The sequence below is a fragment of the Haliotis asinina genome, chromosome 2 (assembly GCF_037392515.1).
Source record: "Haliotis asinina isolate JCU_RB_2024 chromosome 2, JCU_Hal_asi_v2, whole genome shotgun sequence".
Lineage (NCBI taxonomy): Eukaryota > Metazoa > Mollusca > Gastropoda > Lepetellida > Haliotidae > Haliotis > Haliotis asinina.
The window spans coordinates 13411414-13426616 of record NC_090281.1 but is presented as its reverse complement, the minus strand read 5'-3'; the positions used below and the strand labels follow the sequence as shown (position 1 = coordinate 13426616).

At 37.9% G+C, this 15203-nt stretch overlaps 1 protein-coding gene across 1 annotated transcript in view; it reads left to right on the top strand.

Moving 5' to 3' along the window:
• Nucleotides 1–15203, top strand: part of LOC137272283 (serine-rich adhesin for platelets-like) — a 74922-nt gene that overhangs the window by 43181 nt on the left and 16538 nt on the right. The window contains exons 3-4 of the mRNA XM_067804645.1: nt 12733–12832; nt 14648–14791. Of these exons, the coding sequence (XP_067660746.1) occupies nt 12733–12832; nt 14648–14791 (244 nt within the window). The remainder of the gene's footprint in view (nt 1–12732; nt 12833–14647; nt 14792–15203) is intronic.

Sequence of the window (15203 nt, the reverse complement as noted above, 5' to 3'; positions counted from 1 at the left end):
ACATTTGAACTGAGACACATTTTGCTGAATTTCTCTCTGATGATAGTATAATAGGGGATGAGGTCTATCCCCTTCTCCACAAAAGCTGCTCAACAGAATTGATTTAGCTTGTACGTGTGTTTCATTGGGACTTTAAAGGTGTGCATCTGATGCCTTGTTTATCCAATTTCTTAATTTTGTCACTTCTACAGATGTTTGAACTTACTTGAATTTGGTTCTATTCATCCTGTTCATCCCATGCAAGAGGGGTTGCTCTTTACCAACTTCTCAAAACCCACTGCACAAAACTCAGTCTTTTATAGAGACTCTAAAGGTGTGCATATCATATTGTGTTTTGGTATTTTATAGTTTTTGTCTGTTTAGAGACATTTGAACTCAGATAAATTTTTATGAAAGTGAAATAGGGGTTATGTCTATCCACTTCTATGCAAAAACTGCTCAACAGAATCAATTAAGCTGACACATCAATCAATTCAGCTGAAAAATTACCTTTTTCTTTCATGTGCATGGAATTATGACAAACTGAACTTTGAAAACTTTTTCATTAAACTTAACATGAAGAAAGTGATGGGGGTTGTAGCTAAATGGCCAACCTTTTGACATTTGGTGATGGCATTGGATTTCTTTTGTGAATATATATTGTCATAGAAAATGCTCGAAACAAAATACATGAGCTTCATACTCTTGAAAAAAAGGAATATTGAACAAATTGTTGGGTTTTTGTAATATTAAATTAATTTTGAAGCCAAAATGTTTTATATAAAAACATATCTTTTTTTGTAACATGTAGGTGAAAAAAGTGCTTGTTCACATTCAAGAAGTGAAATGGGTCTATGGTCACTTCATCTGACGATCTTGACATAGAATGAACTTTTCACCCCACTCCAACATGTGCTTGCTCTAGACTGAGCTAAACAAGGCTATCTGGATAAACTGTCACAGCGTGCCTTGGCAAACAAAGTGTACCACCCCAGTGAGTCAATCCCACCCTTATCCCCTTCCACACTCCACACCACATCCTGTGAAGGTCTGTATAAAGTAACAGGCAACTAGTGGATTGGGTGGTCACTGGCTCACTGACTTTGAGATCCAGATAAGAATTAATTGTGGCGTGAAACAAAACTCACCTACTCATTAGTTTGTTTTATGCTGCAATAGTACAGTGGTATGCAGCAGGTTGGAAATATTAGAGTCTGGATCCGACAATCCAGTGATCAACACCATGAGAATTAATATTAAACACACTTTGGATGCAATGATATGTCTATCGATCAAGTCAGCAGGCATTCAGTAATGCCGCACTCAGCAATGTTCCAGCTATATGGCAGCAGCCTGTAAATAATCTAGTCTGGACCAGACAATCCAGAGAGTAACAGCATGAGCATCGATCCACGCAATTGGGATGTGATGACATGTGTCAACCAGGTGAACAAGCCTGACCACATGACCCTGTTAGTCACCTCTTATGGGATGCTGAAGACCAATTCTAACCCGGATTATCATGGATTCCGGTGGAGGTCCTGATCGTGATTTGTCGCGAGCAACTCATAGGACGGGTGTGCATAATGACTGCTATGGACAGTGGAATAGAGTATTAATGTTGATTTCTGGGACAGTCATGGTTTTTTAACATCCATTTTTTTCTGTGAAGGGACCAGATCAACATTTTTTGAGAGAACACATTTTTGAAGGATGTGAAGCATGAACAACAACCAAATTTTTTAACCAGAGGCTAGAACCTGAGGACAAATATTTTTATTCCATTTTCCCTGGAATTGCTTTTTCAAAGGTTTTAATGCCATAATGACTATTTTTATATCCCTTCTTATCAATTAGAAACCCAAAAGTTTCAATACATTTTTAAGAAAATTGCAGGGGAACACGTAGAACCAATGAGGAGACAATTATGTATCACCTCTCACCAAGGTTTGAAAAGAGATGAAAGTTTGTTGATGTCAACATCTTTATTATGAGCACGATGTTTAGAAGTGCATTCTTGGTCCTTTATCAGAGGAATATGAAACACCAACATTGATAAGATAACAATGGTGGGCACTTAACAAGGGAATCCATTAGTTAATTCTCGCTGATTGGTTATGGCAATGGACAGGTAGGAGCCAGGAATTAATCCAGACATAAATAGTCCTGTTAGGTGGTCAAGTACTGATACCTAGAGGACAAAGAAGGATAATAACAATGACTGGTAATAGTGAAGACACAGAGGCCATCAGATAATTAAATCATTGCAGCCCACACAGATAATCAAAGTGCTGTGTGCTGTTCCCCGGTCACGAGTGACTGCTGGGCAGGTATTTACCATGGTCATAGTTGACTTCAACATTTAGATCACGCTTTCTTATCTCTTAGTTTACAGATCCGCTGACTGTAATTCTTGCTAAAGTGGAAAAAAAACAGCCAAGAAATAGGATCCAAATAAATATTTGTAAAACTTGACTTTATTGAAATCGACTTTGTTTTGAGAATTTATCATCAGTGCAAAAGAAAATTTTAAACATTGGAACAAATAACATCGATGAGTTAACGTTACCGAGTGAAAATGCTGTTTTCATAAACAATATCATAGTAGAAGTAAGAATACCTTAACAGGTTATGGCATATTCAGTTTTTTTAACAGCTTATTTGTGGTGAAAGCCACTTAGGGGATTAACACTTCTTAATGCCATTCTCTCACCAAGGTCATCGTTCAGTCAGATTGTTCATAAGTACTTGTAGTACTTGTGGCATACTGCTATTTCAGGAACATGTTAAATCATAGTATAAATCCATGTTGAATAGATTATTGCTGCCAATACATATTCTTCACAGTAAACATACATGCTGAAGGTGAGCTACCGACCCTTTCTTTGCTGTTTCTCCTATTAGGTTGGTCCTTAGTGAAGGGCCTCTGTGTTTGTGAACCTGCCTATCTGTCCACAATTAGCATGTAGAGAAGCTTGGTGTAGGCAAACAGACAGTGCACTATTCACACACCGCCATCATTCAGAGCATGTGCTGTTACACACACAGCCCGTGGATCATGATTAAAATATTTTGGGAATCTGGTCTAGAGATTTGCCATGGATTCTCTGACATACGTAGGTCAGAGATGACAGTACCAGTCACTGATATTGTGTTAGTGTCATGTAATGTCTTGTAACATTTGCTGAATTAAAGTAATTGCATAGTAACATTTATAGAAAGTGCTGTGGTTTCTGTTCTGTTTGCTTGCTGTTCTTTGTGAAATTTGTATGCGGTCAGGTTATTTATTGCTGTGAGGGGTGGTGTGGAAGCCTTCTGGTTAAGTGTTTGCTCATCACGCCAATGACCTGGGTTTGATTCCCTGTATGGGTACAATGTGTGAAGCCCATGTCTGAGAGCTAAACTCACTCACTATTGTTTTGAATACAGTAGAGTGAGTGAGCGAGCAAGCAAGTAATAATGTATAAAGCATGGGGAAGTCCATGGCCGTTGTAATGATCAATGAAGTATCTATCCAGACAGTGTTATATTTATAGAACTGAATATGATAGTCATATATCACACATAAATCATTTTGTTGTGATGGAGGCAAAGTAATTATTTTTTGCTGACATGACCATCAAAAACATCAGCAAGGAAGTAAGGCATTAAACATTGATTGATTGATTGATTGATTGATTGATTAGATCCATTATATGGTCTCTGATTTCACCGGCTGCGACTGACAGTCAAAGATTACATGAACAGCTCCAATAAACTGATTACAATAATCGTAATCTTTATCTTGTCTCTCATATGCACTTGTCAACTGACAACATCACTGAAAATGTGTATGGTTCATGAAATCCGAGCCGTTTTAGGTCAATCATGTAACAGTACTGTTGTCAATATCCCAGATATTCGCTGAATGTATCATCACAATGTCTCTGGATTTGTGTATAAGTGCATGAGACTTTTGTAGAATGAATTAAATATATGTTCATGTCATATTAACGAAAAAAATGAATGTTGTGTTGTCTGCTACATGGTAATTGAAACGTGCAGTACATTATGCAAATGTGGGTTTACCTAAAAAGGCATAAGAATTAAATACCGATCATAGCCATATAAATTTGGTACCAAGCAAAAGAGTAAATCCATGTGAATGTTCACAAACTTATCAAGTAAATATTTCAGAAAACGTTCCTATTTCATCGTATTGCAGGAGTCAAAATAAGGAATTACGCGACCTCCACAGATTTATAAATACCACTAAATCAAACTTTAACCAATCTGCTTTTATTACATCCCGGTAACTAAGGATTGGTGTTGAGAATTAGTAGCTGTTATTGAAAATCACAAACGGGACTTTCGCTGATTTTACGCCACCTCCATTGTCCCCACAGAACACATGTGACAGCATTCATCAAATACAAAGACATGTATATGCTTTTGCACCCCAAATAAACCTCAGACGCACTGTTGCAAATAAAAGTATGTACATGAGAATAAATGAGAAAAATTAAATGTAACCTTTGTAATGAAAATATGCAAAATCTATTACTGAAGTGAACACACATTTCAGTCAGCTTCCGGATAGGACCCGTGAAGGTCCCGGGGTAGAATAGGCCTTCAGCAACCCATGCTTGCCATAAAAGGTGACTATGCTTGTCGTAACAGGCGACTAACGGGATCGGGTGGTCAGACTAGCTGACTTGGTTGACACATGTCATCGGTTCCCCATTGCGCAGATCGATGCTCATGTTGTTGATCACTGGATTGTCTGGTCCAGACTCGATTATTTACAGACCGTCGCCATATAGCTGGAATATTGCTAAGTGCGACGTAAAACTAAACTCACTCACTCACTCACTCCGGATAGGCTGTGCAGTACAAACCGCAGCACTGATGGTTTAGCACATTGGCTTGAGGGCCGTCCGTCCCTCTGTTATATGGTCTCTGCTTTAAGATATTTATCCAAGATGAATCCTTGCTCTAGGGCATCATTTGTGCTTCCCTTATTGCTGATCTGTTTCTTAAAACTTGCAATTTGTACTTCATGGTTTTTTAACAATATTCCAGCAATACCATGTATTACAAGGGGATGACTGCAGTAGTAACAATGGAAGAGTGAAATAAATGCATGTGTACTGCTTGTTCAGTTAGAGCAACCCTACTTGTTCTTGGTGTTATATTTTATGTGCATACCCCTTGTAATGCAACCTGATAATAGTGATTTGAAACTGTGATTGCTTTTTAACAACTTTTATCCTGTGTTGAATAGAATTCTGAGATTTAAATGTTAAATAGACATGGTAAGATTCACAATCTTAATTTCACTTTGTTCGATTTACCTGTTTGTGTAAAGTGAAATTCATTGGTATGTTTTTACTGCAAACAAACTATAGTCAGAACTGTACAACAGACAAAAACAAAGATCATATTCTGGGAAGGGTTTTATGGCTGATGATCACACAGTTATGTCTTTCATGTTCTAACAGGCTCTTCCCTTGGATATGGCATATGATAAGCTACTGTTTCTAAGGACAGTCAACAGTCATCAACACTGAATACACATTGTTTGATGGCTGATGACAATACTTTAATTATAGTCCAAAAATACATGCTGAAGTGGCTTTATTAATCCTCATAAATAAACATCATCCTGATAAATGTAAAAATCTGAAATCTGTCACAGTTGTCATCCATACAGAATGGAATTGTGCGATGTCTGAAATGACAAGACACCAGCAGGTGCTTGTTGGATGGGTGGTTTGGTCTCAAACAACACAAGTCTGTTCCAACAACACACAATTGTCTACTTACACAAGAGCAATCTCGTATTAGCTTGTCAGTCTAATTAGAATAGGACATTGTTTCTAGTCTAAACAGGCATGTAGATCCTGTATGTTTTTTAAGTGGCACATGGTCGTGAGTGTTAACGAGACATTACTACCTGGATATCCAGTGTTTGGTTGGGCATAGTTCTTGTCTTGTGATGAGATTTACATCCTTCAGCCTAATTTGTGTTATTAGCTGTTGGGATACTTGGTTGTATCGTTGCTAACTGTTGTGTGAAATATTTCCTTCAGTATAAGAGTGGTTTGGTTTGATGGGTTAGGCCCCACTGAGCAATATCCCAGCTATGTGGCATTGAGTCTGATGCAGACAATCTAGTGGTCAATATCATGAGCATTGATCTATGCAATTGGAATGACATGTGACAACCAAGTCAGTGAACATGACCACCTGATTCTGTTAGTTGACTTATTATGCATTACCAAGCATTAGTTAGTTTTCGCTTAAAATGTCTCTTTGATTGAGGAAGACTCTTTAAATATGTTTGTATTTGTTGTATAGTAAAATAATTATAGTAATACAGGAAACATACATTTGCAAATTATTATCCCCCCGGCATGTAATGTCCGCCTCGTCTGTCCGTCCATCCCCTGTCCGTCCGTCCGTAATCATTTTGTATCCAGAGCATAACTCAGAAACCATTCGATATTTTTAAACCAAACTTTTTAGATATAGTAATCTCAGCCTATGGTTGTGCCTTTTGCTATTTACAGATTTTTGGCATTTATATTTCTTTTTGTTTTTCCATGGAACATTTTGGTGTTAGTCTTATGGTGGGGTGGGCTTCATTTCCCGAGCAGAACTCAAAAACCGTTCAATAATTTTCTGCAAAACGTGGTAGATATATCAGTCAGAAGCTGAAGTGGTGCCTTTTGCTATGTACAGGTTTTTGTGATTTATTATTTTCTCGGTTTCCATGGAAATGTTTCAGACATAGTCTCAAAAGTGAGATGAGTGTTTCGTTTCTGGAGCAGAACTCAAAATCTTCTTAATATCTGTCAGTGTTACTTGGTAGATATGTGTGGCAGACCCCAAAGTGGTGTCTTTTGCTATTTACATGTTTTTCTGATATATTATTTTCTCAGCTTCCATGGAAACGTTTCGGACTTACTCTCAAAAGTAACAGGTGTTTTCTGTTTCCAGAGCAGAACTAAAAAATGTCTTAATATCTGGCAGTGTTACTTGGTAGATATGTGTGGCAGACCCCAAAGTGGTGCCTTTTGCTATTTACAGGTTTTTATGATGTATTATTTTCTTGGTTCCATGAACACGTTGCTGACTTTGTTTCCGGAGCACAACTCGAAAACCATGGCAGATACATGAGACAGATATATGGCATTTATATTTTTCATGAATTTCATGGAAACAATTCAAACTTGGTCTAAAAACAAAATAAGTAACTGTCAGATGATTTGTCCTTTCAAATATGTGGGGGCCTGGGGGATGTGTCATTTTCTGATGACTCTTGTTTGATAAAAGTTTTTGGCTGCACTATTTTCAACAACTATGAAAGTAATGGTGGGAAGTTATTTTTTTGTTAATTTCTCTGTTAGAAAGGAGTCAGGTTTACATGAAATAACTTCAACAGTTCATTGCAAGGGTGGTCTTCATCACTGACTTGAGACTGAGAGTTTGTAGTGGTAGAAGCCATATACATTCCACTGTTTGCATGCATTTCCATTAATATTTAACTCCTACGCTTAATCAGTGAACCTGGCAGCTGGATACACCCACATGTGGATCGAGTTTAATGATGCAGTTTTTAACTAATTGCAGTCCTTGTACCATGAAATAAGAAATGTCTTTAAATTTCTTTTCCAAACTGATTTTGAAGAAGGTACTGTCAATAATGTTTTCTACTTAAATGAATAATTAATGTGAGCATGGTCCTTTTCAAAAGTGAATTGGAAGAATTTTCCATGAAAAATGTACGAGGGGATGTCAATAAGTTTTGAGCCTTGAGCATTTTTCATACCTAGGTGTCACAGCCTATGGTACGACATTGAACCTTGGGGTGTAGCTGATGTGATATATAAGTTTTGGTATCCTACTCTCAGAAGTTATTGAACAGCTCACATTGACAGAAAGAGACCCCCTTCATGGCAGTGAAAATGAATAAAATTGAGTATAGAGCAGTAATTAAGTTTTTAGTTCATGAAGGAAACTCGGCGAAGAACATTGAAGAAAGGCTTTCAGCAGTTTATGGGAAGTCTTCCCCTTCATCTGCTACCATCAAACGATGGGTCAATGAATTTAAGTCTGATAGAGAGAGTCTTGAAGACTCTCCGGCCAGGTCGCCCAACAACAAGCACTAGTCAGGTAAACATTGACAAGAGTGCATAGACTTGTGCTGGTAAATCGCCGAATCACACTCCACTAGTTAGAGGAGACCACAGGCATTTCACACGGATCCATTCTTCGTGAACATCTCGTCATGTCTAAGGTGTGCGCAAGATGGGTGCCAAGAATGCTTACAGATGAAATGAAGCAAACAAGGGTCACCATAAGCAACTCCATGCTAACCAGATACAACAAGAATCCAGAAGATTTTCACTTTAGGCTAGTAACCTGTGATGAAACCTGGCACCATCACTATGATCCTGAGAGCAAACAAGAATCCATGGAATGGAAACATGTCACTTCTCCCAGGAACAAAAAGTTCAAAGTCTCCAGATCAGTTCAGAAGGTAATGGCAACAGTCTTCTGGGATAGCAAAGGTGTCATTCACATAGATTACTTTCCAAAAGGAAGAACAATGAATGGGGAATATTACGCTAACTTGTTGAGACAAGTGTGAAAGTCAGTCAAGGAGAAGCGCCGGGGCAAGATCAGACATGGTATTCTTCTACATCAAGACAATACTCCAGTACACACTGCTGGCCAGGAATCCGGGTACAAAATCTTGCCGCATCCCCCCTTCTCTCCAGACCTGGCACCAAGTGATTACCATCTGTTTCCAAATCTCAAGAAACACTTGCGTGGTCGTAGATTTCAGGATGATAATGAGCTTATTGCTGCTACTGAGGCTTGGTTTGAGGACCAAAATGGCGCCTTCTACAGAGATGGCATCAGCGACTGGCAGAAAAGATGGAACAAGTGTCTTGACGCACAAGGGGACTATGTTGAAAAATAAATGTGGTTCATACCAATATTTTGTGTTTTTCTATGCAAGGCTCAAAGCTTATTGACATCCCCTCGTATGAATCATAAAAATGGTTTAGAATGAGGTAGTATAAGTTGTTCACTGATCATGACTTGACCATGGGCTTGTGTACACTTGAGGTTTCTTGGCTCGGGGAACATAAACAAACCTCGAATGTACATGAGCCCATGGCCTCCGAGGGACCAGTGAACAACATATTTTTCTTACCAAACACCTGAATTTTAATTTTGAACTGTTTGAAACACTTCTGTTGAAAGCGAGGTGAATCGCCATTTTGCAGACGACACAAGGTAAACAGATTTAGAGTTATCTCCCTTCCATTGATTTTCAATCACAAAACATCGGTAATTTCGAGACAAAGAGGTACTACCATGAAACACCAGAAGAGTTCAGAATTCCCAGCGGTGTACATTGAAAATAATACATCGCCTGTAAGTGCCGTACATTGAAAATAATAGAATAGCGCTTAGCCAATGAAAAAGTGACATTCATGTGTGAGGTAAGATAATATTCCACTTTCCCATTGTCAGTATGATGACATCACAGAGATATTCAGCAATAGTGTCATTTGCTTCAAACACTTCCAGACATAGGGAAAGAAAAAATTGAAAGTCCTGGAATCTATGTGGATGGACTCCAGGTGAACATAGGTGCAAAACAAGAATCCAAACATGAAATCATTCACCTTTGATGTTCTTGAGTTGTTCACCAACAGTTTGATGGTGTCAGTCTTTCGAGGATGAAAGCTCGAAACGGCACAATATGGCATTCAAATTCGGCACAAAGATATTTGGATAATTTGTTTAAGTGTTTTTCATTTATGCAACAATGATACTTAAACTTCTATATGTTTATGCATCTTTATGAGAAGTAGCGGAAGCTAGACTTTGTTTTGGAGGTTCATGAACTTATATAATAATGGAATGACTGATAGAATTACACGTGTGTCTTCTATTTTCTGTTGATTTGAATAGTGGGACAATGTGGCTCATACAAACGATTGCCCTGCACCTAAAAAGTAAAACCTTCTGACCTCTCGAGTGAAAAATCATTCACTTCCTGCTATGAAATGTTTCCAGTCATTCATAATTACACTGGAAGATACCAAGAATGTTTTTCATAATATTGGGTTAACTTAAGTGATCTGAGCATCTCAGGTGACCAACCCCAGCTCTCCTAGTGGTGGTGTTTTAATGTTCCTTCCAGTGCACCCTGAGCAATGGGAATAATTAAAATAATGTATCAAGTACTTGTAATCTAATGATGCTTTTCGTGCATGTTCTTGGTTGTTGCACAAAAGTGATAATAAAATAATAGAAATTATGTGAGGGTGAATAAGATATTAATATTACAGTTTGGAAATAAAAGCTTTTTCCAGAAGAAAAACAAGTTTAACAGCAAATATTTTTCAAAGTTTTGTCAAATTTAGGGATGGTTTGTAAATTTAAATTTAATAAAAAATAGTCGAATAGTTGATTCTCAAAGTTGGACTTAAGATGAATATTATGTGAATACAAAGTTTAAGATTGTTTGTTTGTATACATGGCTACATACATACTGGAAGTAGCTGTGAAGATCCAGGTTAGAACTGATCTTCACTAACCCATGCTTGTCATAAGAGGTGACTAACGAGATTGGGTGGTCAGGCCAGCTGACTTGGTTGGTCCATGTCATCATTTCCCAGTTTGCTTAGATTGATACTGATGTTGTTGATCACTGGATTGTCTGGTCCTGTCTGTCCTGATTATTTACTGACTGCCAGTATGTAGCTGGAATATTGCTGTGTGGTGTTAAGAAACAATCACACCAAAACACATTAGATTAGTACATGGTTATTGCTGACTTGCAGGTCTCACAAACTGCAATAATGCATAGTAAAATGAAATTATTTGGTGTTCAACACTCATAAACTAATGACTAATTTTATAGAGTAACCAACAAGTAGTTGTAAGATATCAGTATATTTATTTGCAAGATGACACTCTTTAACACTGGTGATGGTATGACCTATATCCATCAGCTATCAATGTTTGCCCTGGAGGCCAAAAGACTTTCTAAAAGACTGAAATGAATTATTTAGTATTTAAAAATATTTTCATAAAAAATGGTGAAGTAATTTTCTCATGCCATGTTTTAATGCAACACTACGCTTACAATATTGTTGTGTGTTCTATTCAAATTCTCCTTTGATTGATTTTATTCTGTCATCAGCAACTGTTGGTTACCTTGAGAAACAGAGGATAGGGAAATGTTATTTTTCTGACTTCATGTAGATTGTTTAGGGAACATGTTTCTCTGTGGTGTTGAACAAGGAACATTGATTTTAAGATTGAGTTCTGCTATTGTCGTGCAACATGCACAGCTCAGTCTTAGAGGCACGGAAATGTTACTAAGAAGGAAGTGAGGTCTTGCCAGGATTTAGAAAAATACACATTGAATTTCTTGCCAGATCAGGTTAGAATTTTGCTTTTAGTTAGTGTTATCTTACCTCACGCATAAATGTTGTTGTTTGATTGGCTGACCACTTTTGTGTTATTTTCAATGTACTCCACTTTCAAGTGATGTACACTGCAATATACCCTACCACCAATGGCAACTCATTCGGTACTTTGTGGCAGTACGTCTTTATTTAGAATAACATTTAATCACACATGATCCATGGAAAGTACTGATGTTTTGCAAATGCAAACCACTGGAAGGGAGATAACTCTAAATCTGTTTATCTTGTGTAGTCTTCAATATCTAGCGATGACTATGAAAAGATTTGCCTCGCATTCCAATAAATAAATTTTGACAAAACATTTGAATCTCACTTGCTGCATCACATTCTTACCCACAGGATCACGTTCTCCCCCAAAGACATTCTCACTCCATGAAATTATAAGTCACTCTGCATCACAGTTTTGTCTAGTTTGATTATATGACAGTTTGATTATATGAATTGCAATAGATTAAAATATTTTGTGCTATCAACAGAGGATTCTGTACAAATTACAGTCTTGATCTGGATTTCAAGTTTCTTTTCAGTTATTAAAACGGGATGGAACAACGTCAGCTTGTTTTTGTTTCATGCCAAACGAGAGACTTCCTGGAGAAAAAATGTTTCAATAGTATTGCAATTGTTGGTTGCAATAGTATGTTGCGATAGACTATCGCTGTCACAATAGTTGTTTCCCCCTCAGTAGTCACCCTTACTCACTGCTGTGGACAAAGCCCACATGTAAGCAAGACATCCTGACAAGAGTGTGACCATCACACCTTACTGTAGTAGAGATTGGTTGGGCAAGGCAACAAGTACAGGGTGTCAGTGGTGTTACACAATGGTGTTACACAATGTTTCACATATAACCAAGGTTTTACTGCCGATTCTCTGATGACAAAATTATCAGCTATGGTCATAATATCATCATCGGTCATGTTTGTATCACCTAGCATGGTGGACACACCAATTATTGGTCTCCACACTTGTAATTATTGCTATTACACCATGACGACTATTTTATCGATACTCTAGCGTGTACATCATTTTGAAAGGGCTTGCTGCACAAACAGGTATGGAAACTGACAGCCGCTTACATGTATTTAATTAAACAGTGTATTGTTTCTGGTTTGACCAGTACCTTGGCTGGAATATTGCTGAGTGCGGTGGTAAACCAACCAACCAAACATCCAACCTGAACTAACCAACCAACCAACCTACCTAACAGTAGAAATCTCTTCAGTCAATTTGTTTGATTCTTCTTTGTCGCCAGGTCTTCCAAACTTTGTGGGTGATTTGGCAATCCGAAGTCTGCAGTCACTACACACAGACAAAGACCAGGACTCCAGTGATGAGTGCTCCTCGCCCAGAAGGTGAAACACAAATATTGATAGTCATGTCTCATGCTATATGGTCATGTTGTCTCAGGATAGAGAATCATGTTGTCTCTTGTGACTCAATGTTGTCTCATGCTAAAGTGTCATGTTTTCTCAGGGTGGAGAGTCATGCTGCTTCGTGGTAGATGGTCATGTTGTTTCATGCTAAAGTGTCATGCTATCTCATGCCAGAGTGTCATATTGTCTCATGCTAGGGAGTCATGTTGTCTCATGGTAGAATGTCATGTTGTCTCATGGTAGAGAGTCATGTTGTCTCATGGTAGAGAGTTATGCTGTCTCATGCTAGTGTCATGTTGTCTCATGGCAGAGTCATGTTGTCTCATGCTAGAGAGTCATGTCTCATGTTAGATGGCCATGTTGTCTCATTCTAGAGTGTCATGTTGTCTCATGTTAGAGATCCATGTTGTCTCATGCTAGATGGTCATGTTGTCTCATGCTAAATGGTCATGTTGTCTCATGCTAGATGGCCATGTTGTTTCATGCTAGATGGTCATGTTGTTTCATGGCAGAGTCATGTTGTCTCATGTTAGAGTCATGTTGTCTCATGCTAGAGAGTCATGTCTCATGTTAGATGGCCATGTTGTTTCATGCTAGAGTGTCATGTTATCTCATGCTAGATGGTCATGTTGTTTCATGCTAAATGGTCATGTTGTCTCATGTTAGATGGTCATGTTGTCTCATGCTAGATTTTCATGTTATCGCATGCTAGATGGTCATGTTGTCTCATGCTAAATGGTCATGTTGTCTCATGTTAGATGGCCATGTTGTCTCATGCTAAATGGTCATGTTGTCTCATGTTAGATGGCCATGTTGTCTCATGCTAGATGGTCATGTTGTTTCATGCTAGAGTGTCATGCCATCTCATGTTAGAGAGTCTTGTTGTAGCATACTACATGGTCATGTTGTATCATGCTACTGAGTCATGTTAGATACCCATGCGAGCCATGTTAGATACCCAAGGCTAGATACCCATGCTGTCCCATCAAGATAGTTGAGATGTCTCATTCTGTCACTTGAGACTTCCCGTCAAAGTTGTTTTAGCTGCTGCAGTCTCCACTATGCGTAAGAAAATCTTTCCTCAAGGATCTGAATCCTAGATTTGCCCAGATTACAATTCTGTGTTTTCCACCACCACTGTGTCAGAGTGTGCTCAACAAAACAGTCTGTGTCACATACAGTTTGGATATACTACACAGTTTAGTATTTTGAAGTCATTAGGCCAGACCAATGTCTTTTCTTGTTTTATGGATCCTGCTGGTTGTATTTTTTGCAAAAAAAAGAGAAAATTAATTTTCACTATTAAAGAAATAAAATCCTGATGTTTTTCTTGGTAAAAAACTGTAAACGTACCAAATATATATATATATATTATTGTTTTTTGCCCTCTTTACACTTAATAAATTGTCAGAAGTAAAATATGTTCAGTAATTAAAAGGAAGGTTAGTTTGATTGAGAATTCTATTTTATATTTTCCCTCCCTCTAGCCTATAGGTTTTTTGAGAATAAAAATGTGTAAAGCAAGAAAGAAATTGGTCTGGCCTAAATAACAAAAATGGTCTAATGCCTCCCTCTATGACCTTGCGGTGGTAATCAGTGTGATTGATGCCATCATGTTGTTTATGGATAGTAAGTGATGAATGATAGTGGCTACCATATTTGTGGTCACACTGATTACCAGTCTCCAGAAACATATTCACCATGTGTCAACTCCGTCTGTGACTGACATCGATGAAATGATGGGTATTGCCATCTGTTAAAGGACATGTGTCATCAGTTTTGATTTGTTGACAGCACTGGGACTCCCAGGTCTAGTTCCCCCAAAGTCAGCCCGTGCAGGGCAAGGCTGCAGGGGCAGACAACTCCGCGAAAATGTGGGCCAATGAAAGGAGACCACAGCCTCTACTCAAGCACCACCTGTATTGGACACACTGACAGGCAAGAATATTTCTGTTATTCGGGGTTTGACATTAAAGTATGTCAGCTATACAAGGAATGCACCCTTTCTTGACAACATTGTATTCAATTGTATTGAGGAGATCAGAGAAGGTGTCATCTGAGACTAAGCTATGTGACCATTTTGTTTGATAGTATGTACTGAGAAAATTTACGTTATGATTGAACATGTGATCTCAACTGAATTTCATGTATAAATATCCTTATTTAGCTCAAATTAGATGAAAAGAAAAGTGTCCTACTATTTGATTCTTTGTGAACTCATGTGCAAAAACCTATTACTTCTCTTTATATATAACCAATTTAAAACGTTCATCCTAAATAAGTCTAAATGCAATAAAATATAGACATTTTTTTACAAATTAGTACAGCGTTCATGAAACACTAAGCTTTC